Source organism: Hemitrygon akajei, chromosome 5 (assembly GCF_048418815.1).
Source record: "Hemitrygon akajei chromosome 5, sHemAka1.3, whole genome shotgun sequence".
In the NCBI taxonomy this organism is placed as follows: domain Eukaryota; kingdom Metazoa; phylum Chordata; class Chondrichthyes; order Myliobatiformes; family Dasyatidae; genus Hemitrygon; species Hemitrygon akajei.
In genome coordinates, this window is record NC_133128.1 from 189,173,248 (window position 1) to 189,201,133 (window position 27,886).

A 27,886-nucleotide genomic window follows, 5' to 3' on the forward strand; every position below is an offset into this window, starting at 1 on the left:
TTCTTCCCTGCAGGTCACCCTTGAGCAAGGTGTACACCTGTGTAGCCACCCCCCCGATCAGGATCACATGAAGCTATGCGAGCAGGTGATGGATTATTGTACAACACAAGTCTTGGTAATGCGACAACTGACGCCAGGCAATCTCTGAAGAGTATTGATAATGGCTGAGGTGACCTGTCTTGAAAGACACTGCCCAGAAGGCAGCAATGGCAAACTACTTCTGTAGAAAAATTTGCCATGAACAATCATGGTCATGGAAAGACCATGATCACCCATGTCATATGACATGGTATGTAATGATGATCATCACTCACATGATAAAATTAAACAAGAACAATGCAATAAATCAAAATTAGATTGCTTTGTGGTCTTGAGTGGCAGGGGTGGTTGGAGTTGAAACTTGAAACGAAAATGCTACAATGAAAAATTTATTAGATAAGGGCAGTACCAAAATACTTCATTCTGATTCCTTGACATTTTCATAAAAATAAACATTACACACTCAGTTTAAAATGGATTTAAAGATTAAAAATTGTGATCTGGCTGCACCACAGAAAATGTGATGAAAAATATTTTTGCCAGAAAGTCTTAGTGAAACAATGAAAACTTCTAAAATGGACTTGACAACACATGTGTTTGCAGGTTAGATTCCAAGAATGAAAGGCTTGACAGACAGACAGACATACTTTATTGATCCTGAGGGAAATTGGGTTTTGTTACAGCCGCACCAACCAAGAATAGTGTAGAAATATAGCAATATAAAACCATAAATAATTAAATAATAATGTTAATCATGCCAAGTGGAAATAAGTCCAGGACCAGCCTATTGGCTCAGGGTGTCTGACACTCCGAGGGAGTTGTAAAGTTTGATGGCCACAGGCAGGAATGACTTCCTATGACACTCAGTGTTACATCTCAGTGGAATGAGTCTCTGGCTGAATGTACTCCTGTGCCTAACCAGTACATTATGGAGTGGATGGGAGTCATTGTCTAAGATGGCATGCAACTTGGACAGCATCCTCTTTTCAGACACCACCGTCAGAGAGTCCAGTTCCACCCCCACATCATCACTGGCCTTACGAATGAGTTTGTTGACTCTGTTGGTGTCTGCTACCCTCAGCCTGCTGCCCCAGCACACAACAGCAAACATGATAGCACTGGCCACCACAGACTCGTAGAACATCCTCAGCATCGTCCGGCAGATGTTAAAGGACCTCAGTCTCCTCAGGAAATAGAGACAGCTCTGACCCTTCTTGTAGACAGCCTCAGTGTTCTTTGACCAGTCCAGTTTATTGTCAATTCATATCCCCAGGTATTTGTAATCCTCCACCATGTCCACACTGACCCCTTGGATGGAAACAGGGGTCACCGATGTCCTAGCCCTGCTCAGGTCCACCACCAGCTCCTTAGTCTTTTTCACATTAAGCTGCAGATGATTCTGCTAACACCATGTGACAATGTTTCCCACCGTAACCCTGTACTCAGCCTCATCTCCCTTGCTGATGCATCCAACTATGGCAGAGTCATCAGAAAACTTCTGAAGATGGCAAGACCGTGTGTTGTAGTTGAAGTCCGAGGTGTAGATGGTGAAGAGAAAGGGAGACAGGACAGTCCCCTGTGGAGCCCCAGTGCTGCTGACCACTCTGTCTGACACACAGTGTTTCAAGCACACGTACTGTGGTCTGCCAGTCAGGTAATCAATAATCCATGACACCAGGGAAGCATCCACTTGCATTCACTGTCAGCTTCTCACCCAGCAGAGCAAGACAGATGGTGTTGAACGTACTGGAAAAGTTAAAAAACATGACCCTCACAGTGCTCGCCGGCTTGTCCAGGTGGGCGTAGACACGGTTCAGCAGGTAGACGACGGCATCCTCAACTCCTAGTCGGGGCTGATAGGCGAACTGGAGGGAGTCTAAGTGTGGCCTAACCATATGCCGGTGCTGCTCTAGAACAAGTCTCTCCAGGGTCTTCATAATGTGGGAGGTCAATGCCACCAGTCTGTAGTCATTGGAGCCACTGGGGCACACCGTCTTCGGTACAGGAACAAGGCAGAATGTCTTCCACAGCACAGGAACCCTCTGGAGACTCAGGCTCAGGTTGAAGACAGGGTGAAGTACTTCACATAGCTGGGGGGCACAGGCTTTGAGCACCCTGGGGCTGACACCATCCAGGCCTGCAGCCTTGCTTGGATGGAGACGTTTCAGCTGTCTTCTCACCTGTTCAGCTGTGAAGCCCACCGTGGTGGTTTCAGGTGGGGGAGGGGTGTAGTCATGAGAGCAAGGTGGGGGGCTGTGAGGAGGGGTAGGAGGGAAGAGTGAAGTACGTGTTGGCTGGGGGCCGACAACAGATGAATCATGTGGGGGATGGACAGGGGCCACAGTGTCAAATCTGTTGAAGAACAGGTTAAGTTCATGAGGTCATGAGATATGTTTGGTGGTTCTGGGCCTCTATTCACCGGAATTCAGGAGAATGAGGTGTGACCTCATTTAAAAACCTATCAAATGTTGAAAGGCCTTTATAAAGTGGATGTGGAGAGTGAATCCATACCCTGTGGTGAGAGAGCCTAAGACCAGGGGACACAGCCTCAACATAGATGGATGTACTTTTAGAAGGAGATAAGGAGGAATTTCTTTAGCCAGAGAGTGGTGAATCTGTGGAATTCTTTGACACAGATGACTGAGAAGGCTAAGTCATTGGGTATAGTTAAGGAGGTGGTTGACAGATTCTTGATTAGACAGGGCATGAACGGATACAGGGAGAAGCCAGAAGATTGGGGCTCAGAGGAAAATTGGGTCAATCATGACGAAATAGTGGAGCAGATTTGTTGGGCCAAATGGCCTAATTCTGCTCCATAACTTATGGTCTTATAATCGCAACAAAGACTATTCCAGATTAGTACAGGCTTGCATACAAAACCAAAGAAAATGGGTAAGGTTTAAAGAAAATTTCAAATCAAAGACAAAAACAAAAAAAATCACGATCCACATTAAGCAGTTAACATATCTAGTTGACCGAAAACCTTATGGAAATTTTAAAAACGGTTAAAAATGCAGGGTCAGAACAATGATGAAGTAAATTGCATAGAATATCAAGTTGAACAGCCATGAACTTACAGATTACAAAGTAATTGCTCATTACAAATTACCTCAATGTAACACTTGATGACACTCTCTCCTTTGAATTATGAACCTTTTTAAATTTTAAAAAATATACTTTCCATCACTGATTACTGAAAATATTATGGTTTTAATATTAAGTTAACAAAATCATTGTGCAAAATAATTAAAAAGATTTTGAACAAAGGAATTTGAGAAGCAAAGAAAGATATTAGGAAGACTGAATTGAACTGGCCTCCAGTTCCTTTCAGCTGATCATGCTGGTTCTATTACAGCACTACTCAATGGCAATAATTGGATTATATTATGGAACTTCCAACAGTCAGCAGCATGTCCAGGTGCAAATTTGTACACAGTTGCAACAAAAATAAGGTTGTGAAAGTAGATGATTCTAAGTTTCCTCATATTGACTGGGACTCCCATACTGCAAAAGGACTGGATAGGTTTGTCAAAGTACATAAATGTCACCAGGTACAACCGTAAGATTTGTTTTCTTGCAGGCACACACAGTAAATCCAAGAACCACATCAGAATCAGTGATAGACTGCACCCAACAGGACCGACAAACAATGTAAAAAAGACAACAAACTGGAAAAACTAAAGAAAAAATAAAAATAAGAAATAAACAAGCAATAAATATTGAGAACACGAGACAGAGTCCATAGGTTGTGAGAACAGTTTAGTGATGGGGCAAGAGAAGTTACTCCGTTTGGTTCAAGAGTCCAATGGTTGAAGAGCAATAGCTATTCCTGAACTTGGTGGCGTGGGTCCCAAGGCTCCTGAATCTTCCCTCTGATGGCAACAGCAAGAAGAGAGCATGTCCGAGGTGATGGGGGTCCTTGATGATGGATGCTGTTTTCCTGCAGCAGTGCTCTGTGTAGATGCTCACCCGGTGCTCCCGGTGTGGCCTTTTCTATATTGGTGAGACCTGACGCAGACTGGGAGACTGTTTCGCTGAACACCTACGCTCGTTCCGCCAGAAAAAGCAGGATCTCCCAGTAGCACGCATTTTAATTCCACGTCCCATTCCCATTCCGATATGTCTATCCACGGCCTCCTCTACTGTCAAGATGAAGCCACACTCAGGTTGGAGGAACTTGCTTATATACCGGCTGGGTAGCCTCCAACCTGATGGCATGAACATTGACTTCTCTAACTTCTGTTAATGCCCCTCCTCCCCTTCTTACCCCATCCCTGACATATTTAGTTGTTTGTTTTTTTCTCTCTCTCTGCCTGTTCTCCATCTCTCTCTGGTGCTCCACTCCCCCTTTCTTTCTCCCTAGACCTCCCGTCCCATGATCCTTTCCCTTCTCCAGCTCTGTATCACTTTTGCCAATCACCTTTCCAGCTCTTAGCTTCATCCCACCCCCTCCGGTCTTCTATCATTTCACATTTCCACCTCCCCCTCCTACTTTCAAATCTCTTAGTATCTTTCCTTTCAGTTAGTCCTGAAGAAGGGTCTCGGCCCGAAACGTCGACAGTGCTTCTCCCTATAAATGCTACCTGGCCTGCTGTGTTCCACCAGCATTTTGTGTGTGTTGTTTGAATTTCCAGCATCTGCAGATTTCCTCGTGTTCCCTCCTACATTTACACACTTAGTCCAGCGGTTGTGGAGCATACAGATCTTGGACCTCCAGAAAGTGTCCACAAATGGGTGATTGATAAGTTCATGGCCTAAGGCAGAAGGAGATGAGTTATACAGCTCTCTTTACATGTACATGCAGTTCAACTCTTTGAGTGATTATGCAGAAAGTTTGAAATTAATAACTCATCAGGGGTGATTGATATGTTTGTGGCCTAAGGTAGAAGGAGATGAGTTATTAACTTCAAACTTTCTGCATAATCACTGTGTGCTTTCTTTGTAACTGCACTTACATACTGAGCCCAGGTCAGGTCCTCTGAAATGATAACACCAAGTAAGTTAAAGTCTGTCTACTTCTGCTCCCCGATGACAACTGGCTCATAGACCTCCAGTTTCCTCCTCCTGAAAACAATAATCAGCTGTTTGATTTTTTTTTAATATTGAGAGAGCGAGGCTGTTGTCGTGGCACCACTCAACCAGATTTTTATTCTCCCTCCTATATGCTGATTTATCATCACCTTTGATCCAGCCAATAACAGTGGTGTCATCAGCAAACTTAAATATGGCATTGGAGATGTGCTTAACTTCATAGTAATAAGTATAAAGAGAGAAGAGTGAGGGAGTTTGGCAAATATGCAAGAAAGTTTCCTTAATCAATACGTAGAGGTCCCAAGTAGAGAGGGCATGATGCTGGATCTCCTCTTAGTGAGCAAGATAGTGCAGGTGGCACAAGTAGGGGAACAATGGATCCAATTTCAAGATAATTATGCAGAAGAATAGGATTGGTCTCAGGTTAAGATTCTAAATTCGAGAAAGGCTAATTCTGATGACATCAGAAGAGATTTGGCAGGAGTAGTTTGTGATAGGTTGTTTTCTGGCAAAGGGATGTTGGTAAATGGGAGGCCATTAAAAGTGAAATATTTAAAGTACAGAGTTTATATGTTTTTTTTAAGAAGTAGAAGGCCATCTTGCTGGTCACAAAACTCCAAACATAGTCTGACCTATGCCTTATAAAGCCTTAGAATTACATCCTTGCTTTCATATTCTAGTCCCCTCTAAAAGAATACTAACACTGCCTTCCTCACTACCAACTCAAGCTGCAAGTTAACCTTTAGGGAAACTTACATGAGGACTCCCAAGTCTCTTTGCACCACTGATTTCTCAATTTGCTTCCCATTCAGAAAACAGTCTACACCTTTATTCCTTCTACCAAGGTATATGACCATACACTTCCCTACACTGTATTTCATCTGGCATTTTTTTTCCCTGTAAGACCATGGGTTCCCATCTTGTTTAGCAGCTTCGCGTGTAATACCTTGTCAAAGGTCTTCTGAAAATGCAAGTATATGATATCTATAAGATCCATAATTCCTCAAAAATGGTGTCACAGGTAGACGGGGTTGTTAAGAGAACTTATGATGTATTGCTTCTCCAAAATCTGAGTATTAAGTACAGATGAGAATATGTTATGTTGAAGCTGTATAACACTTTAGTAAATCCAAGCAGGCTTTTCCCTCTGAGGTTGGGTGGGACTAGATCAAAGGTTAAAGGTGAAAGTAGAGCATTTAAGTGGAACCAGAAGGGAATATTCTTCACTCAGAGGGTGGTGTGGCTATGGAACGAGCTGCCAGAGCAAATGACAAATGAAGGTTTGATTGTGACATTCAAGGGAAGATTGGATAGATACGTGTATGGGAGGGGTATGGAGGGCTGTGGTCTCCATACTCCTCCCATACTATGCAGAATAACAATTCAGCATGGACTAGAAAGTCAAAGAGTTTGTTACTGTGCTATAGTGCTCTATGACACTGAAAGTGAGTCTTCTTCATCTATCTGCCTGTTAGTTCCTCAAAGAATCCCAACAGATTGGTTAGACAAATTTTTTACTTAAGAAAACCATGCCTATTTTATCATATGCCTCAAAGTACTCGAATACCTATCCTTATCAATGGATTCTAACATCTCGGCAATCACTACTGGAAGCCTAAGTGACCTATAATTTCCTGTGTTTTCCTTCTTCCCTTCACATTTGTGATTTTCCAGTTCACCGGAACTATTTCAGAATCTAGTGATTCTTGAAAGACCACTACTAATGCCTCCATAATCTCTTCAGCCACCCCTTTCAGAATCCTGGTGGTCCAGGTGATTTAACTACCTTCAGACTTCCGATTCTCTCTGCTATCTTTAAGGAATTTGTACATAACCATGTGGGTTTCCTCAGAATGCTCCAGTTTCCTCCCACATTCCAAAGACAGATGATTAGGGCTAGTGTGTTGTGGGCCTGCGCTGTAAGTTGGGTAACACCTGCAGGCTGCACAATCCTCACTGAGACACATTCCACTGTATCTTTCAATGTACATGCGACAAATGAAGCTAATACTTCTAATCTTTCTTTCTTCACAATGAAGACTAATCAAAGTTCTTATTCACTACATCTGCCATTTCTTTGTCCCCCCTTACTGCCTCTCCAGCATCATTTCCTGATGTCCACTCTTTCCTTTCTTTTACTCTTTATATGCCTGCAAAAAACTTTTGGTATTCTCTTTTATATTATATTTCATCTTTTCTCTTATTTGAGTTTCCTTTTGTTGGCTTTTAAAACATTATCAATCCTCTAGTTTCTAATTTTTGCTATATTGTATTCCCTCTCTTGCTTTTATGTTATCCTTGAGTTCACTTGAGAGCCATGTTTGCCTCGTCCTGTTTTAAGAATGCTTCTCCTTCTTTGGGATGAACCGATTCTACATCTTCCAAATGCTTCCAGAAACTCTTGACTTTAATGCTCTTTTGTCATCCCTGCTAGTGTACCCTTCAAATCAATCTTGGCCAGTTCCTCTCTCATGCTTCTGTAGTTACCTTTATTCAGTTGTGATACCGATACATCCAGTTTTGCTTCTCCATCTCAAATTGCAGGGTAAATTGTATCACATTATGATCACCATCTCCTAAGTTCTTTCATCTTCAATTCCCTAATCAAATCTGCATCACTGCACAACACTAAATCCAGAATTCCCTTTTCCCTAATGGGCTCAATCAGAAGTTGTTCTAAAAATCCATCTCATAGGCATTGTAAAAATTCCTTCTTTTGGGATTCAGTACCAATCTGAAGCCACCTCAACTCCTCTGTCCACTTGTCTATTCAATAGGAAGTGTATTGTAAATACTCCCTTACAGAATACACAGATCACTGATATCAAAGATCTGAAATATAGAATAAAAATTCACTTCTACAAATTTTTTAGTGAAAACGAAAGTAAATAGACACAAAATATTGTGGCTTTGGATTACGGAAAATCACCATGTAATTCCTTCCCCTCCCCCACTCCCCCCTAACACAGGGGTCACCTATCACATGTTGCATGAAATATGTTACTCAAAAACTCTCAATCTACATCAATTAACATGAACAAAATAAAATTAATATCTTAGTCAATAAGCTTACAGATATCAAAGAGCAAAAGTCACAACAATTCAGAACCCTTCATGAAGATTCCTCTTAATGCTGATTAACTGTTGAAATGAATGAACATAGAGCTGGTTAATAATTAAAAGGTTTAATTTTAAAAATTCACTAAGTTTGTAATATGGCAATTCTCCACTAGGTATCATGCAAATGAGAATCATCCCACAATAAATTGCAATAGTGCTTTTAACTTATAGATGCTGGGTTCAACACCTGTTTTTAAATACGGTAGGTGACGAGGGCAGGGACAGGGTCTTGGATAACCATTCCTGCACTTTTCATATACAGAACGAAATGTGTAACAACTCTGTTTATAATTTTGCAAGTTTGACAGATTTACAAAGGTCAATAACTACAATGCTGCATTTGCAAACAGCAGTTATGACCAAAGAATTAGCTTTTCCAAATTAGCAAAGTATCAATGATGAATTGACATTAGCATCCTGAAATAAGGAAAGAAGGGGAAAGCTGGGAGAAATAACTTTTTCAGTATTTCAAAGCTAAGAATACAAGACTTTGTAATGAAAACTGACTTCAACAATGTCATAGAAAAAGGAACATGAATGGCTTATTTGAAAAGTACAACAGGAAGGAAAGTTAGGGAACTGCAACAGCATATGGGTTACAATGATAAAGCAGTATACTATTTTAATAAGTTAGCTGGCACAACAGGAAACAGCTCAAGCAGCTCAAATAGATAGCCTGGCGATTCCTGAGAATACAGACCTTAGGAAAAGTGTAATGTAGTACCAGAGGGACAGTTACAGCTTTCTTATTGCCTAATGCATTCTCCTGTAACCCTGGCTCAGCAAGACTGAATTGGTCACTCCACTTCCCAAAATGATGAAAAAGTATGCAAGGGCATTTCTGTAAGGAGAGATTGGATTTCAAAATTTACAACTTTTACTGCATTCTCAATTCACATACAAATCTACTGTCCCATTTTGTCTTATGTAGTGTGAAACCGAAAGGAAAAATACATAAAAATAGCTTTTCCTTTACAGTATTCATGGCGTAAATAATTTGACAGAATTGATCGTTAAACATAGCTATAAAACACCTGAATTTTGTAGAAAATTAATAATATTTTAGATATAAGGGTAGACCGACATGCAATGTCTTATATTTCTATAATATTTCATAAAAACATATTTTAAATGTTAAGTATATGGTATTACATTAATACACAAAATTGTAGCTGACAAGAAAAAGCTTTTGGTAAGGAAAATAAGCACTGAATCTTTAAGAATTTCAAGTCAGCCAAGCATTCCTTCAGGTTGTAGGTGACCTTACATTTTGTCCCCAGGGCAAAACAACAGAATCATCCTGAAATAAACCACACCCAAAAGCTATCCTACAACAGGAATGAATCAAAAACAAGATCAAAATCTAAACCATCAAACTATTTGCAAGGTAAATAATTGCCATATTTCTAACATTCGTTAAAGAACTTGATAGGAGCTTTTTGGGGGTGAATGTTGTTTATCTCAGTATATTAAGGTTAAAAAGGTTACGATGTTGAAAACTGTAGATTTACTTTTAAAAGTGCCTCACCCGTGTCATTTGGTAGTGTTCAGAAGCTGGCTGATCTTCACAAGCAGCTTTTGACTGAGCCTTCTCAGTTGACAACTGATGTTCATTTCCGTTCTTGAGGTTGTCTGCTAGTGATAATTTCGGCTCCAACCATTCAATTGTTGTTCCTGAAACAAGTGGTAAGCTAGCTTTGAATTTTTTCATAATCACAACCAAGAGAAAACTGCTAACCATTCAAACTAATCAGATTCCTTAGTCACCAAAAAAAAATCTACAAAAGGAAACCTATGAAAGAAGTCTGAGGCAACGCCTACTATCGTCACCACAGGTATCAAAATACAGACTGGTGCATTCATTTTAATCTGCATCTATCAAACCTACTGAAACTTGATAGTGCCAAGCACATCTTGAAAATCAACCAAGTTTGGAAGTACCATGTGACACATCAAATTGTTTAGGAACCAGTGCTACAAAAATCAATTTGTTATGGTGTGAACTATAATTATCAAAATGTAAAACAAAAAGCATAAAAATTGGAAGTTATAGTTATGGTCAGTGTTATTACCACATACAGCTAATCAATAATTAATATTTTTAGTCTCTGACAACTGAGCATACAATTTGTAACTCTGGCAAAACAGCTCAGTTAACATTTCATGGATCTCAGGTTGCTTCAGCTGTTATCGGAGTGGCATTGCTTCCTAATAAATTATTAAAAATTTATCAGTTTCAAAGATACATCAAAATCACAAGGTTTCAAAAGGTTTATTTAAGTCTATAGTCAACGTAATGATTACAATAGTTCAAAAATATGATAGGCCTAAAAGAAGATCTTTACCTTTATATTCACTGCTCTGCTCTACAGGTGTAGGGAGCAGCAGCAGATTATCTGCCTCAGAGTTCAGATACCCAAGCTTCTACATAATTTGTCCTCTGCTTACATTTAGAGATTTTGAGAAGGGGTGGGAGATGTGGGTGGAAAAGGTAAATCTTCCTAGCATTCCCTTATCTAGGAATAATATCCCAGCTTAAGAACACAAAATGCAGAAGCAATATCAAGTTCAGTTTATTGTCTGTCAAATGTATACCACCAAGCTAAACAACATTCCTCTGTACCAGGGTGCTCAACACAGTACATAAAACTCACACACATAACACACAAAATACTATTGCCCACTAGTAAATTAACAAATAACAAGGTACCTTTATGACACAAGTTAAAAAGTAAACAGTCTAAAGCTTACTGGTTCTTCATGCCTAATGAGACCTGGGTGGTGCTAAGGGTCTGGGGGAAGAAGCTGTTTCCCATCATAACAGTTCTTGTCCTAATGCTACAGTACGTCCTGCTTTATGATAGGGGATCAGAGACTGTTGGACGGATGGGAGAGATCACTAACAATGCTAAGAGCCATGCGTACTCAGTGCTCCTGATAAACATTTCAGATGAAAGGGAAAGCAGTGATCCTTCTAGCAGTCCTTACACACCTTTGCAGGGACTTGTGGTTGATCAGGACACAATCAATGGTGCTCCTGTACAAATTGATTAGAACGTGGGAAGTGTGGGGGGTGGGAAGGCTCACTCGCCTCAATCTCCTCAGGAAACGAAGACTCTGCTGTATTTTCTTGACCAAAGAGCTGATGTTGAGGGACCTGGTGAGATCATCCTTTATGAGCACTCCCAGAAACTTGGTGCTCCTAACTCTCTCCACAGAGGAGCTGTGTATGTGCAGTGAGGAGTGGTAAGCCTGCACCTTCCTAAAGTCCTCAGTCATCTCTTTGGTCTTTTCCACACTGAGTTTCAAGTTGTTGTGCTACACCATTATGCCAGCCGCTCTAACTCTTCTCTGTTGCCATCTCGTCGTCATTGTTGATGAAGCCAGCAATTGTTGTAACATGATTCCGTCTGAACTGGTTCCAGCAGCATGAACACTGAGCACAGCCCTGGGGTACGCTAGTGCTCAGCAAGACAGAGCTAGAGATCAACAACAACCTTGTACCTCATCTACTTTTGGCATCAGAAGGTTCTGCAGTTACACATCTCCAAAATCAATCCTGATTTTGTTTGCTGTCTGTATTGAGTTTCTCACTATGACCATGTAGGTAGCACCCTCCATAGTCCAACGATGTACTGATTCATAGGTTACTGCAGATTACCTCTAATGCAGGCAGATGCAGGGCAACTAAGGAGAGTTAAAGGACTTGTGAGAGGATACATTTCAAAGAAAATATACAAAGGCTCCCAGAGCTAGCCTAGACTAGATGAACTGAATGGCTGCCTCCTGTGTTGTAAAGGACCAAGATACCGTGAAATAATTTCAAAGATTCAAAGTACATATATTATCAAAGTATGTATGCCACATGCAACCCTAAAATTTGTCTTCCCACAGACTACTGTGAAACAAAGAAACACCATGGAACCCATTCAACGAAAACATCAAACACCCAACACATAAAATAAAAAAGCAAGTAGCATAAACTGCAAAAAACAGAGAATATAAAACATCAAACCACAAGAAATGTTCAGTTTAGTGCAGTTCAGCTCAAATTAGCGCTGTCATTTGTTGACTGCAGACTGCACAGCCAGTCTGTGTCAAAGTGCCTCGATCAACATTGCGCAAAATAGCAATAAAAAAGGATTAACCAGAAACAATATGAACTGCAGAGGCCAATACACAAAATAACAATTAAACCTTGCCCAAGACCCAGGCATCATCCTCCTGCAACACTGAACGAGAGGGAGACAGACACCAGTCAGATTTACTGCACCATTAACCAATACCTACTTTATATCCATTGATTCCCACAGCTCCTCCCACCATAACTCCTGCAATGATGCCATCTGTTTTTCTTAGTTTCTTCACATCCAATACATATACTCTCAAGGTGATAATTTACATACCTGAACTTCAGAAATACCCTTGTTTTCAAGAAATTTGGCTTTCCCTGCTCTGCAGTTAATCAAGCTGCACTCACTTGCATTTCCTTTATTACCTGGATGGCTACGCTCACCTTCCCCACGTCTCCTCACATGGAATACAACTGATTATTGACTACAAGAGGAGGAAACCGGTGCTCCAGGAGCCAGCCCTCATCAGGGGATCAGAGGTGGAAAGGCTCAGCATTATCACTTCAGAGGATCTGACCTGGATCCAGCATGCAAGTGCTTCATTAGAAGTTTGCGAAAAATCAGCATGTCATCTAAAATTTTGACAAACTTCTGTCGATGCATGTGGAGAATATACTGACTGGTTGCATCATGGGCTGGAAAAGTCTACAAAATGTAGTGGATACAGCCCAGTCCATCACAGATAAAACCCTCCCCAACACTGAGCACGTCTACAAGGACCACCCACTATCGCACCACCCAGGACATGCTCTCTTCTCTTGGCTGCCATCAAGAAGGTAGTACAGGAGCATCAGGTCCCACAAAACAAAGTTCAGGAACAATTAATACCCCTCCACTATCAGGCTCTTGAACCAGAGGGGATAACTTCACTAATCCCCAACGCTGAACTGTTCCCACAACCTATGGACTCATTTTCAAAGACTAACTCATATTCTCCATACTTGTTACTTTTTAAAATATTTCTTTTTGCATTTGCACAGTTTAACATCTTTTACACATTGGTTGTTTGTCCATCATTTTGTGTGCAGTCTTCCGTTGATTCTCTGGTGTTTCTTTGCATTGTCTGTGAATGCCCGGAAAAAGTGAATCTCAGGATTGTATTTGGCGACATATGTACTTTGCTAATAAACTTACTTTGACCTTTGAATAACTCTGGCTATGTCTAATCTTGATCCTCACCTTAAACTCCACTAGCCTGAATTTCCATCATATCCTCCTTCACCATTTCTGCCAGCTCTAATTGGATTTCACACCCAGTCAATTTTTCCCCTTCCCCGCCTTTCTACTTTTAGCAAGGACCACTCTCCACACTCCCTGGTGCGGTCATCCCTCCCATCCACTCCATCCCTCCTGTAACTGTACGAAGGCAACACTTGTCCCTACACCACTAACTAGGGACCGAAACAGCCCTTCCAGGTAAGGCAGAGATTCATATGCTCCTCATCCAACTTCGTTTGTTGCATTGTGCTCTTAATATGGCATCCACTACATTGATGAGACGAAGCATTGGCTAGACGACCATTTTGAGGAGCATCTGTTCTCTGTGTGCAAAAGACACTTGACCGTCCGACTGCGTGTTGTTTCAACTCCCTGCTGTGTTTCCATATTGATGTGTCTGTCCTCAGCCTTCTCCACTGTCATTGTAAGGGTCAAATACAAACGCAACAGCTCATATTCTAAATGGATAGCCTGGAACCCAAGAGCTGAGCTCCGAATTTTCTAATTTCAGGTAACTTGCACCCTTTGCGTTCCTTTCCCACTTCTATTAGTTCACCTAGATTCTCTCTCCCTTTGGTCACCTTTTCCACCCCCTTCCCCACTCCAACCCAGCATTCCACCCCCCCCACCCCACACATACACTCAACTCCTTAGATGTGTCATTTTCTCCCACCTGATTACATCTGTTCATCAACCATGCACCTATCTACCTCAGTTCCTTCTCTCTTGGACCTATCCCCTCCCCAATCAAGTACGACTGGGCAATTATCCATCCCCAATCAGATTCCACATCATCTTCCAGCCTCTGGCTCAACCTTTCCCCTCCCTCCCCTATCTGGCTTCATTTTTTAAAAATCATCTTTTTCCAACTATCACCCACCAGCATGACAAATTCCTGGCTATTTCTCTATTTCTTGTTCCTATTGCCCTCTTCCCATCTGACCATCACCCTTGACATCACTTGGCCCAATCTATCACCATTCAATCTGTTTTAGTGTTCCCTGTCTCCCCCCAATATAGTTATCTTCCACTGAAACTCAGTACTGTCTTTGCCTCTGCAGATGCTGCTTGACCTGCTGAGTTCATCCAGCACTTTGCATTTGTTGCAATCTGGAGCAAAAAAAAATGCAGTTTCACGTGTCTCTATTCCTCAGTCTTTTTCCCCTTGTCATTGTTCATCCATACTGCCATTATCTCTAACTCATGAGCATTAATTTCACATACATGATTTGCTTTTGGAAGCCATTTACAAAAAAAAAGGCTACAAGCCTCACTCCCCGCACCAATTGCTTACTTCTGAGAATATGATCAAATTTATCAAACACCACTTTACCCTCAATACATCTGTATTTATGTTTATCTGCTCATGCATTTCCAAATGTTAATTAAGTCTGTCCTGCATTGTTATGTTTCTAAAAGTTATGTCACCATTGACATTAGATTGATTGGCCATTTGTTTTTCTCTCTCCTTTCATCCTAAAATAAAGCAGACAATTCATACAGGAAAGGTGTATAAAGTTGAAAGAGTACAGAGAAAATTTACAACGATGTTGCGGGGACTGGAGGACATGAGTTTATAAGGAAAGACTGAATAGGTTACGACTTTATTTCTTGTAACGTAGAAGGCTGACAGGAGATTTGACAGAGTTATACAAGATTATGAGAGGTACAGAGAGGGCAAATGCAAGCAGAGTTTTTCCTCTGAGGTTGGGTGGGACTACAACCGAAGGTCATAAGTAAAGGGTGAAAGGGGAAAAGCATGTTGGCGTGTGGCCTAGGATAAGGCATTGGTCTAGTGATCTGAAGGTCACTGGTTCGAGCCTCAGCTGAGGCAGTGCGTTGTGTCCTTGAGCAAAGCACTTAACAACACATTGCTCTGCAACGACACCGGTGCCAAGTTGCTTGGGTCCTAGTGCCCTTCCCTTGGACAACTTCAGTGGCATAGAGAGGTGAAGGCTTGCAGCATGGGCAATTGCCGGTCTTCCCATACAACCCTGCCCAGGCCTGCGCCCTGGAAACCTTCCAAGGCGCAAATCCATGGTCTCACGAGACTAACGGATGCCTATGAAAGGGGAAAGTTTAAGAGAACACGAAGGGTAACTTCACTCAAGAGCGCTGACGGGGTGTGGAACGAGCTGCCAGCACAAGTGGAGCACGCAGGCTTGATTTCAACATTTAAGAGCAGGTTGGTACACGGTTAGTACGGATATGGAGGGCTATATAGTTCCAGTGCAGGTCAATGGGAGTGGGCAGGTTAAATGACTCTGCACAGACTAAAAGGGCTAAAGGGTCTGTTTCTCTATATCTCTATTTAGTTCTTTGGCATTCCCCATATTCAACGAAGACTGGATGACGCACTGTGATATTCAGCCCTGCCTCCCTCAGTACCTTGTGATGCTTCTATTCATATTGGGCAACGTATCAATTTACGTTCAGTCAACATTCAAAGTACCTCCTTGTTCTTTTAAATATCTAATAATGCTGCTGTCTATTGTTCAATGACAAATGTAATATTTTTCTGTAGGATTGGAATATATTAGGTGTTAATGGACATTTTTAAAATAGTGAAATAGTGAATAAATTCTCATGTACCTTTTCAGAGGGCCCTGCTCGTTCTTGTACACAAATCACTAAAAGTTAACTTGGAGGTACACCAAACAATTAAATAAAATGTCATGTTGACCTTTATTGCAAAAAAATTTGAACGCAATTAAGATGGCCTGCAGTAATTAATCAGTGGTCAGTTGAAATGGCATCTAAAGTATTGGCCACATACTGTGTCCAAAGCAATGTCTCAATTACTTGTTCAATCTTTTCTGTACTTTTCATATTATATACATCTGATTTCTTTAAGCTTATAATAATCAAATTTGTTTGTGCTGTTTGTTAAAGGGAAAAAGTACGCTCAAATACTGAGAGAATTTAAGGAGACAAAAGGTTGGTTTGCTGGTGCAGCAGGCTATTAAGCAGGCAAATGGGATGTTGACCTTCATTGCTAGAGGGATTGAATTTAAGAGCAGGGCGGTTATGCTGCAACTGTACAGGGTACTGGTGAGGCTGCACCTGGAGTACTGCGTGCAGTTCTGGTCTCCTTACTTGAGGAAGGATAAACTGGCTTTGGAGGCAGTGCAGAGGAGGTTAACCAGGTTGATTCCAGAGATGAAGAGGCTAGACTATGAGGAGATATCTGGGACAATAGTTGTTGGAATTCAGAAGAATGAGAGATCTCAGAAACATATAAAATTATGAAAGGGATAGATAAAATAGAGGCAGAAAAGTTGTTTCCACTGGTAGGTGAGACTAGAACTAGTGGATGTAGCCTCAAGATTCGGGGCAGTAGACTTAGGACGGAGATGAGGAGGAACTGCTTTTCTCAGAGAATGGTGAATCCATGGAATTCTCTGCCTAATGAAGTAATGGCATATAGTAAAAATACCAGTAAATATATTTAAGACAAGGTTGGATAGATTTTTGCATAGTATAGGAATTAAAGGTTATGGGGAAAAGGCAGGTAGGTGGCAATGAGTCCATGACCAGATCAACCATGGTCTTATTGAATGGCGGAGCAGATTCGATGGACCAGGTCATCGACTCCTGCTTCTATTTCTTATGTTCTTATGGAATATTTAATTTCACTCTGATAAACAGAAAGATTTAACATCTCTTGCTGCACAAGGTCATTTCCTCAGTTTTGCTCTGAAAAGTCTATATTAAAATCCAGATTGTGCACTGGGGCTGAAATATGCTACCTTCAATTCAAGAGCTCTAGCATTTGAACCAAGCTGTCTTTATAGGCAAAGAGCAAATGCAGACTTCTAATGCTCTAAGAGGCACTGTTCCAAGGGCACATTCCATGAATAGAGCAATGAGCCAGTCACTATCACCAGCTTACATCTTCTGAAGGGAGAAACATGCATATTCCCAAAGTGCAACAATACTATCAATAACCAGCTGCCCATGAAACATTTGTTATTCAGTTTAAACAGACCACTTCCACTAATATCTGAAGAATGAGGTGAAAAGTAATTCTACCTCTTTCACATGTAGAAAAACAACTTTTCTGGTTGGATGCCTGTTGAAGTTGGAGAATATGGAAACAATCACTTAAACAGTTCATTGTTGCCATTGTGGTGGCTTTGAGCATAAGCAGATCTTGATCCAGTGATGATATTTGTTCTCCAAAGGGAGGAAGTCCTTCAATAGCCCGGACCAATTCCTTGTGTTGCCCTTCAGCCTGGTTCATCATCTGCTCAAAGCAAAACATCATTGAAGAGTATGCCTTTTGTTTAATTGCCATTGACTCTCGTACCAACAATATCCATCAATTAGGGCAAAAACCTCACATTCAAAGCCCCAATCAAATCTTCAGCCATTCACCACAACCTCGAGCCATTCATTCACATTCTTCAGTTTGCATGTCTCTGCACATCTAAGCACATTTCAAAGAACCTGCTCTTAAGGAAAAATGACAAACAAAAAGTCAAAGTAGAAGCAATGTGGAAGCAATCATCTTCACCTGGTATGTAATCCATCCCGAAGACCACACCATTACACAAGCCAATCTGAACATCAAGATATCGTAAAATGTATTGGAGAATGCAAAAACACCCCGTATAATGCAAGATAAATTGTTTCTTCTTTTGCCTTTCCATCAGCCATCAAAGGTCACATCATTGACACAGCTTCTGCTGTCAAGAATTACTTATCCCAGACTATTCGACTTTGGTTTTAGACATCATTACAACAGTTCAACCATAAATACAGGAATTAAAGAGGCAAGATGGAGTGCCTAATCCTAACACCAAACCAGCTTTAGGGTACGAGGTATTAAGGAATTTCAGCAAAAAATAAGTTCATGGGAAGCGGGGGGGGGGGGGGGGGTGGAAGTAGGAGTGGATATACCAGGTACATATGAAGGCTGCTGTAACTGTTAAGAGAATTATCTGAGTATCATGGCATCTATGCAGAGGTTTCCCAGGGAAGTGTACTTAACTATTTTCAGATGCTTCATCCACCCATCTTAAATGTTAGAATTAGAAATGCTTATGCTGTCTGCACAAATGTTCAATTCTGGTTGTAATTTCCCAGCTGTTAAAGCATCTTCTATCTGCCTACAGCAAAAACTGAACAACATTTACACAAAACTGTAATGACAAGTAATATGTTGCACAATTGCCAGGTTGCAAACACCTCCAATAAGAGATGTAAGTAGCCATTTACCCCTGACACATAGCATCATCACAAAGGCATCAACATCTGGGAGGAATGATTGAACAGAAATACAGAAATCTAACTGGAGAAGCCACAAAGTTTCGCCACCATCTCCGTGGTACATCAAGACGACCTCAGCATTCATCAGGCTCACAGACTGATCACCTACTTGCGTCCTAACCCGAGTTTTGTAAACTTGCAGCATATCCTCCTGACTTCTGTACTCGGTGTCTAATAATAAAAAAGGTAAGAATGCCTTCTTTACCATTCTATCAACTCTGCACATCTGTCAACACTGCCCCTTTACATTTGATCTTCCAACATACAAGACTTCACTCTTGGCTAGATTAAACTCCATCTACCATTTCTCTGCCCACATATGCCAATGATACATATCCTGCTGTATCCTATGGCAAGATTCTAAACTATCCACAAACCACAAATCTTTACAGTGTGTGTGCTACCTCAATATAGTTGAAGTGTATTTATATAATATCATGTCAGAAAAGCAGGCGTTCATTTGGGCAGAACAGGCTCCCAAAAATAATGATTTAAAAAAAAAACAAAAGGACACATTTTGGAAATAGCGCCATGAATTCCTTTGCAACTATGAACAGATAGAACTTATGTTTAACATCTATTTCAGAACATAAGACTTCAAAGGTGAAACAGTCATTCAGCCATTCAACTAATTCTTATCTAGGATTTTTGCATTCAAATAACTGGGATAGGGTTTGAATCCATAATATAGTGACTTAGAAGAGAGGCAGTTAGTAAACAGACCAACAAAAATGAATTACCAACCTCACGAACATCCACCAAATGGTCTGGTTGCAGGGTGTGGGATCGCTTTGCCAGTCCCTGTGTCTTATGATGAATGACACCAAAAAAAGCAGCAGCATTTTGACTTGCTCTTCTCTGCACACCTGGAGAACAGCTTCCTTGAGAAACCAAGGGAAAGCTTCTCGATTTCAATGGTGGATTATTCTAGAAAGCAAAATTGTAAAGAAGTAGAAAATTATATTGATGGATAAACCAAATTCACTCTAAAGGTACTAATGGAACAAAAGCAAAACTAGCAGTATGTAATTGTGATCTGATACAGGTACAATCAGATATAATTTCTGGAGAGCCATCTCACGTGCAAAGTGGCAATTCCAGACCAAGCCTGAATCACTGAAGGATATACCGGCACCTAAAAAGAACATGGTAACCTGCCTCAATTACTGCTGTCCAGCAGCACCAACATCCACTGTAATGAAGTGCTTTGAGAGGTTGGTGATAATACATATGCTTGAGAAGCGACTTGATTCTGCTCCAATTTGCCTACCATCATAACAGGTCCAGAGCAGATGCCACTTCATTGCCTCTTCACTCAAAACTGGAACACCTAGACAGTGAAGATACATACAGCAGGAAGCTCCTTTCCAACTACAGCATGGCATTTCAATAATGTCATCTCCTTAAAACAATACAGTACTTGGGTTCCAGTGGTTTCTGAGTTCAAAGCTGATAACAACACTGGACATCTTCCAATTTAGAAGGGATGTCAGTTTGATGTATCTCTTGTCTGCAGCACTCAGTTTTCGTGCACTTCTGGCCTTCAACCTTACTTCAGAAGAGCTTGGACAGCAATTCTTGAAACTCCAGTCTGCCATGAAATTTCTGCTTAGGAGAGACCTTGCTGATGCAGGATGGCCACCCTGTGACTTGTTGCAATGCTCACTCTTGCCATGGTGTAAGACTTGATGATTTGAAAGTTAAACCATCACACGTTTAACATGTTTCACCAACAGCAGAGATGATGCTCGATGCTTGGTGTCAGAGGCTCGAAGTTTTCGGATGGACTCAGAGTTGGCTGTCGGGTGCTTCCAGGGGCTGTATTGGCAAGGTTGCGGCGCTGAAGGATCATGGCAGGAAGAGTTTTTCTTCCTTCTACTGTCTGCGTGAGACGATGGGCTGTTAGGACTTTGAGACTTTTTACCATGCCATGGTCTGCTCTTTATCAGATTACAGTATTGCTTTGCACTGTTGGAACTATATGTTATAATTATGTGGTTTTTGTCAGTTAGTCTTTTATCAATTATGGTATAGTCTGCACTGTTGTAACTAAATGTTATAATTATGTGATTTTTGTCAGTCTTTTATCAATTATGGTATTGTCTGCACTGTTGTAACTAAATGTTAACTATAACTATGTGGTTTTGTGTAGGTTTTTGGTTTGTTGGGTGGTAGAGTTGGTCTCTTGACTTGGTGTGTCTGGGTAGTCTTGTTTTGTCTGATGAGTTTGGAGTTCCTTTCAGGGGAACATGCTAAGATGGTAGCGCGATATTGATACGCAGCAGCCTCTCCAGACTCTGGATTGGGGATTACCAAATGTTATGTGGTTTTTCTTGTGTGGTCTGTTTAGTCGTGTGCTTTTTTTGTGATATCATTCCGGAGAACGTTGTCTCATTTTTTTAACTGCATTGCATTTGTGGTTTCTAAATGACAATAAACTGAATCTGAATGTTTGACCCCTTCAGTTTTTAGTTTGGTTGTCCTTTGTCCAGTTTGATTCCTTCTACACCCGTTTGTGTTTCAGTTGTGTAGCAGTTAATCTGCTACTTCCTTTAACGAAATACAAAAAATTGTTCTTTTCTACTGACACACTAATGTAGAAGTAAAAAAAAACACCTGAAACTAAATTTATTGAAAAAAATCTAGGTTGTCTATGACTTTTGCACAGTACTATATTATTGAGTAAAAGAGTATCAAGAGATAAAATTGGTCTTCTTGAAAATCAGTGTTGTCATCTATGCATGGAGCTGAAAGAGATGGGTGAGATGTTCGATTAAGTGTTTGCATTTGTACTTACTCAGGAAACAGCCACAGGGTCAATAGAATTGAGGCAAAACAGTAGTGAAATTGCAGACTGTAAACCGATTAAAGGACAGGTGGCATTAGCTGACTTGAGACAAATTAGAGTGAATAAAGCCTTAGGGCTTGACAAGGTGTCCACATAGATCTTGTAGGAGGCTAGTGCAGAAATTGCAAGGGCCCTCCCTGCAAAAAATATTTAAAATGTCCTTAGCCATGGGTGAGGTGCCAGAGGACTGGTGGATAGTAAATGTTCTGATGTTCAAGAAAGGTTCTAAGAACAAGCCAGGAAATTATTGGCAGGAGAGCCTGACGTCAGTCATGGGTAAAGTATATCTAAGTATTTGTACAGATAAGGCCTGATTAAGGATAGCCCACATGGCTTTGTTCTGAGTAGGGCATGTCTGATCAACCTTAAGAACTTCTTTGAGGAGATTTATGAGGAAGGTTGATGAAAGACAGACAGTGGATGTTGTCCAACTGGACTTCAGCAAAGTCCAGCATGGAAGACTGGTCAAGTAGGTTAAACCACTTGGCATTCAGGAGGAAGTAGTAAAGTGAATTCAACATTGGCTTAGCGAGAGAACAGAGTGGCAGGAGATGGCTGTCTCTTTCACTGGAGCCTTGTGACTGGTGGTGTGCCACAGGGATTGATGCTGGGTCCAATGTTGTTTATCTTCCATACCAATGATTTAGATAATGTGGTATAATGAATCAGCAAATTTGTGAATGATACCAAGATTGGGTGCACAGTGGACAGTAAGGAAGGCTGTTAAGGCTTGCAACCAGAAAAATGGCAAATGTATTTCAATGTAGAAAAGTGTGCAGTGTTGCACTTTGGCAGGACCAACCAGGGTAGGACTTACACAGTAAAAGGTAGGCTCTGAGATATGCGGTGGAACAAAGGAATCTGGGAATACACATGCACAAGTCCTTGAAAGCGGTGTCACAGGTAGATAAGATCGTAAAGAGAACTTTTGTCACACTGTGCTTCATAAATCTGAGCACTGAATACAGCAGTTGGAAAGCTATGTTGAAGTTCCATAAGGCATTGGTGAAGCAATATTTTATCCAGTTCTGATAACACACCTACAAGAAAGATATCAGTACTTTAGAAACAGCGCAGAGAAAATTTACAAGAATGTTGCCAGGACTCAAGGATCAGAGTTATAGGGGAAAGCTGAATAGGTTAGGATATCATTCCATGAAGCATGGGAGACTAAGTGAAGATCTTAAAGAGGTAGACAAAATATGAGTGGTGTAAAATACATGCAGGCTTTTACTCCTAAGTTTGGATAAGACTAGAACAAGAGGTCATAGGTTTAGGATGAATTGTAAAATATTTAAGAGGAACTTGAGGAAGATCTTCTTCACTCAGAGGGCACTGTGAGTGTGGAATGAACTGTCAGTGATAAGTGCTGGATATGGGTACAACTGCAACATTTAAGTTCAGTTGGGTACAAGGATGAGAGGTGTACAGATGGCTATGGTCTGGGTGTGAGTAGATAGAGTAGGCAGGAAAGCAGGTTGGCATGGACTAGATAGGCCAAAGGGCCTGCTTCTGTGCTGTGGTATTCTATGACTAATTTGTAAGATGAGAAGAGTAATAGTTGATGGAATTTAATGCTGATAAGTGCAAGTGGATTCATTTTATTTCAGAAGAGATACAATGAATGGTAGAGAATGCAAGGTGTATTGAGGGATATTCAAGTCTTGGTGTACCAGTCCAAGTATTCCTGATGGTGGCAGCACAAACAGACGAGGCAGTGAAGAAGGCATATGGGATACCTACAATCGTCAGCTGAGGAACAGAAAACAAGAGCGAGACACGGGTGAGGCCACAACTGGAAAACTATGAGTAGCTCAGAAGCACACCCATGGGAGAATGTTCATTATACTGCAGAAGATGCAGTGCTGATGCTCTAGGATATTTTATGGGATCGAGGCCCCAATACCTCTGTGCAACTGGATACTCGATTTCCTCACTTGCGGAAGAGCAGGGGACTAAACACTTAGGCTGTGGAGCACCTCTGCTGAGGGAGATTGTGGAGGAGATACTGCTGCTAATCCAAAATGACAGGTCTGCAAGTGAGGAAATTGAGTATCCAGTTGCACAAGGAGTTACTTAGCAGATTGCCTTTGACTTGAAGCTTATTGATTAGTCAATGAAGAGCATTTTAACTGTTCAGATGTCCCAGGATTGAGTGAAGTGCCAATGATACGGCATCTGCTGTTGATCTGTTGTGACAGTAGGCAAATTGGAGTGGATCCAAGTCAGTTTTTAGTCAGGAGTTGATAATGTTTTATTACCAACCCTCTCAAAGCACTTCATCACAGTGGATGCAAGTGCAACTGTACTGTAGTGTATTTAATATTTCAGTAATCTTTGAGTCATATTGCAAATATATTTATTAAGCATTCTTGTTTACATAATTCATTATGGGTTATATATTAGTATGTGAATGGCATACGTCATAAAGCCACCACATCATAAGTGAGTGCCTCACTAAAGAAAAACTAAGCAGACATGTTATTCCTGGCTCCTGTGCTTTTTGATTAGTTTCTGGAGTTACAAAACATAACATTAATGATGGTTATTGATTCAGGTTACTACATTCTTCATAGGCGTCGGTATAACTGAAGCCTGCTTGAAGCAGGCAAAATTCTTTAGACATGTGGTGGAAAGTTTCAAGGTACTTGGAAGATAATGGAATCGATTGCTTTGTGGCATTTGTGGCAAGTTTGTGGATGATAAGAAAAGTAGAGGGGGAGTTAGTGCTGAGGAAGCAATGCAATTGGAGCAGGACTCAAAACAAATGGAAGAAATGGGCAAAAAAGCGGCAGACTGAATAAAGTGTTGGGAAATGTATGATATTGCATTTTGGTAAAAGGAACAATAGTGCAGACTATTATCTAAATGGGGAGAAAATTCAAACATCAGAGGTGCAGAGGGACTTAGGAGTCCTCGTGCAAGACTCCCAGAAGGTTAATTTACAGGTTGAGTCAGTGGTAAAGAGGGCAAATGTAATGTTGGCATTTATTTCAAGGGGAATAGAATATAAAAGCACGGAGATAATGCTGAGGCTTCATAAGACATTAGTCAGGCTGCACTTGGAAAACTGGGCAACAGTTTTGGGCATCATATCTGAGAAAGGATGTGTTACCATTGGAGAGAGGAGGTTCATGAAGATAATTCAGGGAATGAAGGGGTTAACATATGAGAAGCACTTGGCAGCTTTGGGCCTGTACTCACTGGAATTTAGAAGAATGTGTGGGGATCTCATTGAAACCTACCGAATGTTGAAAGGACTAGATAGGGTGGATGTTTCATCTGGTGAGGGTATCCAGAACTAGAGGGAAAAGCCTCAAAATTGAAGGGTGACCTTTCAGAACAGAGGTAGGGAAATTATTTTTTTAGTGAGAGAGTAGTGGATCTATGGAATGCTCTGCCACAGATTGCAATGGAGGCCAAGTCCGTGGGTACATTTAAAATGGAAGTTGATAGTTTCTTGATTGGTCAGGGCATCAAAGGATATGGCAAGAAGGCAGGTGTGTGGGGCTGAGTGGGATCTGGGATCAGCCAAGATTGCAGAGCAGACTCAATGTGCTGAAAGGCCTAATTCTGCTCCTAGGTCTTATGGTCATACAGATATTGCAATTAATAATACCATGAATATGCACAAATAATTTAATGAAAACAAATAATCTACCACACAAAGTTAATTAATACAGAAAGCATAGAAAAGAAAAAATAAAATTCTAGATTCAGAACAAGCTCATCTTACCTTTCCAATAGCTTCTGTATGATGCTGCGTACAAATCTGAAGTCTACTGACCCAGTGCTGGCGTTCTTTTGCATCAGTAGCTGGAAAATATATTTAAGATTACACAGAGTAATTGTTTATTAGTAGTATTACCTTGTTATCCATAGCATTCCTTAAATAACATTTCTAATGAAATTGTGTTCCACTAGAAACCAGATACAGGCAAGCAGTAAAACACAGGATACAGCTAACGATCAGAAGAGTCAACTTGTGCCTCAACAATTCTCAAAGACTGTTATGTGTATTTAAGTATGCAACTATTCTCACAGAAACAAACATGTCAACATACTTGCACCTATCAGATGAGACGGCAGAGTAATTTTTTTGCTGATATTAATTTAAGAAAAAAAAAGTACCAGGACACCATGACTTTTATAAATTGGCAGATAACTTTTCATTTCATTCAAGATTAGCCTATATTGGATAGTCAAAAATAGACTCAATGCCACCCGAACTAATCCAAAAAAAGTATACCACAGCCAAACAATATTACTATACAATAAAGCACACGTTTATCAAGCTAATAATTGTGCAATTACACAAATAGTTATATACAACAAAAGAAACTGAACTGATAAAGGCAGACAGGGAATCTTGGGAACAGCAATGAACATACTAACAGGAAATCCTGGAAACATTCAATAGCTGAGGCAGTCTCTAGAAATACAGCAGGAGTCCAATGGATGAAAACTTGCTGATTGAAAAGTCTTTTTGCTTACAACCACTACTAATCCTTAAAGGTTTTTTTTGAGAACACAAAGCACTGAACTGGCTGGGCAGATACTTTCACCAATGTTTGACATTGTACAAGGCTGGATTCCTTTCTCAAACAATAGGGTTTCCCTTCCTCCACCATTGATCCTGCCCCCACCCGCTTCCCCTCCACTTCCCAGACATCCACATTCACCCATCTTCTCATCACCTTAGCAGTGTATAGAGTTCCTCGTCCTTACCTATCACCTCATGAGCCTCCATACCCAATGCTTCCACCATCTCCAAAGGGATCCTACCACCAAACACATCTTCACCTCCACTCCCCCACCCCTCCTGAATTTTCCACAGGGATTGCTCCCTCCGTGATTCCCTTGTCCATTTGTCTCTTCCCAGTAATTTCCCTCCCGGCACATATCCCTGCAACCAGCTTGCTACACCTCCTATTCACCTCCATTCGGGACCCAAACAGTCCTTCCTTCTTCCTCTCCAGTCGTGAAGGAGGGTCTCAGTCTGAAACGTCAACTATCTGTTCATTTCCATGGATGTTGCCTGACCTGCTGAGTTCCTCCAGTATTTTGTGTGTGCCACTCTGGATTTAATGTAATTCATGTTCTGTCCTTGATTGCAAGAAACTGCAGAGAGTTTATATTTAGAGATGCAGTGTAGGATAAGCCCTTCCAGACACCCGCCCAACAACCCCATTTCACTCTAATCCAATCACAGGACAATTCACAATGACCAATTAACCTACCTGGTACATGTTTGGTCTGTGGAAGGGAAAAGGAGCTCCTGGAGAAAACCCATGCATTCCACAGGGAGGTCCTGACAGAGGACGCAGAAAATGAGCTCCAAACACTGACGTCCCAAGATGCAATAGCATCATGCCAAGTGCTACACAGCCATGGTATCCAATACGGACACAGCACAACACAGAAACCAGACTCCCCTCCCGTCTACACTTGTTACTGTCTCAGTAAAGCAGCCAGCATAATAATGATCATTCCAATCCCAGACATTCTTCTAAAGGGACGTTCTTCTATTCCAAGGCTGCACCAAAAGGCTCAAGGACAGCTTCTATTCCACTGTTTAAGACCACAGAACGATCACCTCATACAATAAGACAGACTCTCGACCTCACTGTGATCTTATAATATGATCTTGTACCTACCAGCACTGCACTTTCTCTGAGACTATAACATTTTAATCTACACACTTTTACTGCCTTACTTTGTACTATCTCAATGCACTGTTGTAATGAATTAATCTGTGTGAACACAATGCAAGACAAGTTTTTTTGCAGTACTTCTGCGCATATGACAATAATAAACCGATTTACCAATCAATTCAGACTTGAAAAACTAAAATAAACCCAGCTACACAAAACTGGTACAAACTAGCTAGTTGTTTTTTTAAAAAAAACTCTCATGAACGTCCCCAACTTTCAGGCACTACACCAACTAAAATCAGGTAAGTACTTAATAAAGTAAAGAACATAAAAATAAAACATCAATTATGATTAAAAACACTACATTTTGTACAAATAACATTAAAATGGGGCAACTGTTAATTGTGTTGCAGGGTTCTCTGAAACAACATTCAAATGAACTTCCACTTCTGAAGACAGATTCCCCCATGTTGCTCCTTACAGAGTTCAATAATGGACAAGAGCAATGAAAGAGCACAGTCAGTAATGTTGGATTTCAATATTTACATGTACGAGAGCTCCAATCTTATTGG

General features: G+C 40.9%; 1 protein-coding gene across 2 annotated transcripts in view; it reads right to left on the reverse strand.

The window, feature by feature from the left end:
* osbpl11 (oxysterol binding protein-like 11) overlaps positions 1-27,886 on the reverse strand; it is a 132,349-nt gene that overhangs the window by 43,945 nt on the left and 60,518 nt on the right. Inside the window, exons 4-8 of one of the 2 annotated variants that reach the window (XM_073047545.1) lie at positions 25,397-25,476; positions 19,557-19,739; positions 17,574-17,787; positions 9,719-9,864; positions 8,891-9,031 (exon numbers count right to left, since the gene is read on the reverse strand). In XM_073047545.1, coding sequence (XP_072903646.1) covers positions 8,891-9,031; positions 9,719-9,864; positions 17,574-17,787; positions 19,557-19,739; positions 25,397-25,476 — 764 coding nt within the window. The remainder of the gene's footprint in view (positions 1-8,890; positions 9,032-9,718; positions 9,865-17,573; positions 17,788-19,556; positions 19,740-25,396; positions 25,477-27,886) is intronic. The other variant, XM_073047546.1, reaches the window with a different exon arrangement.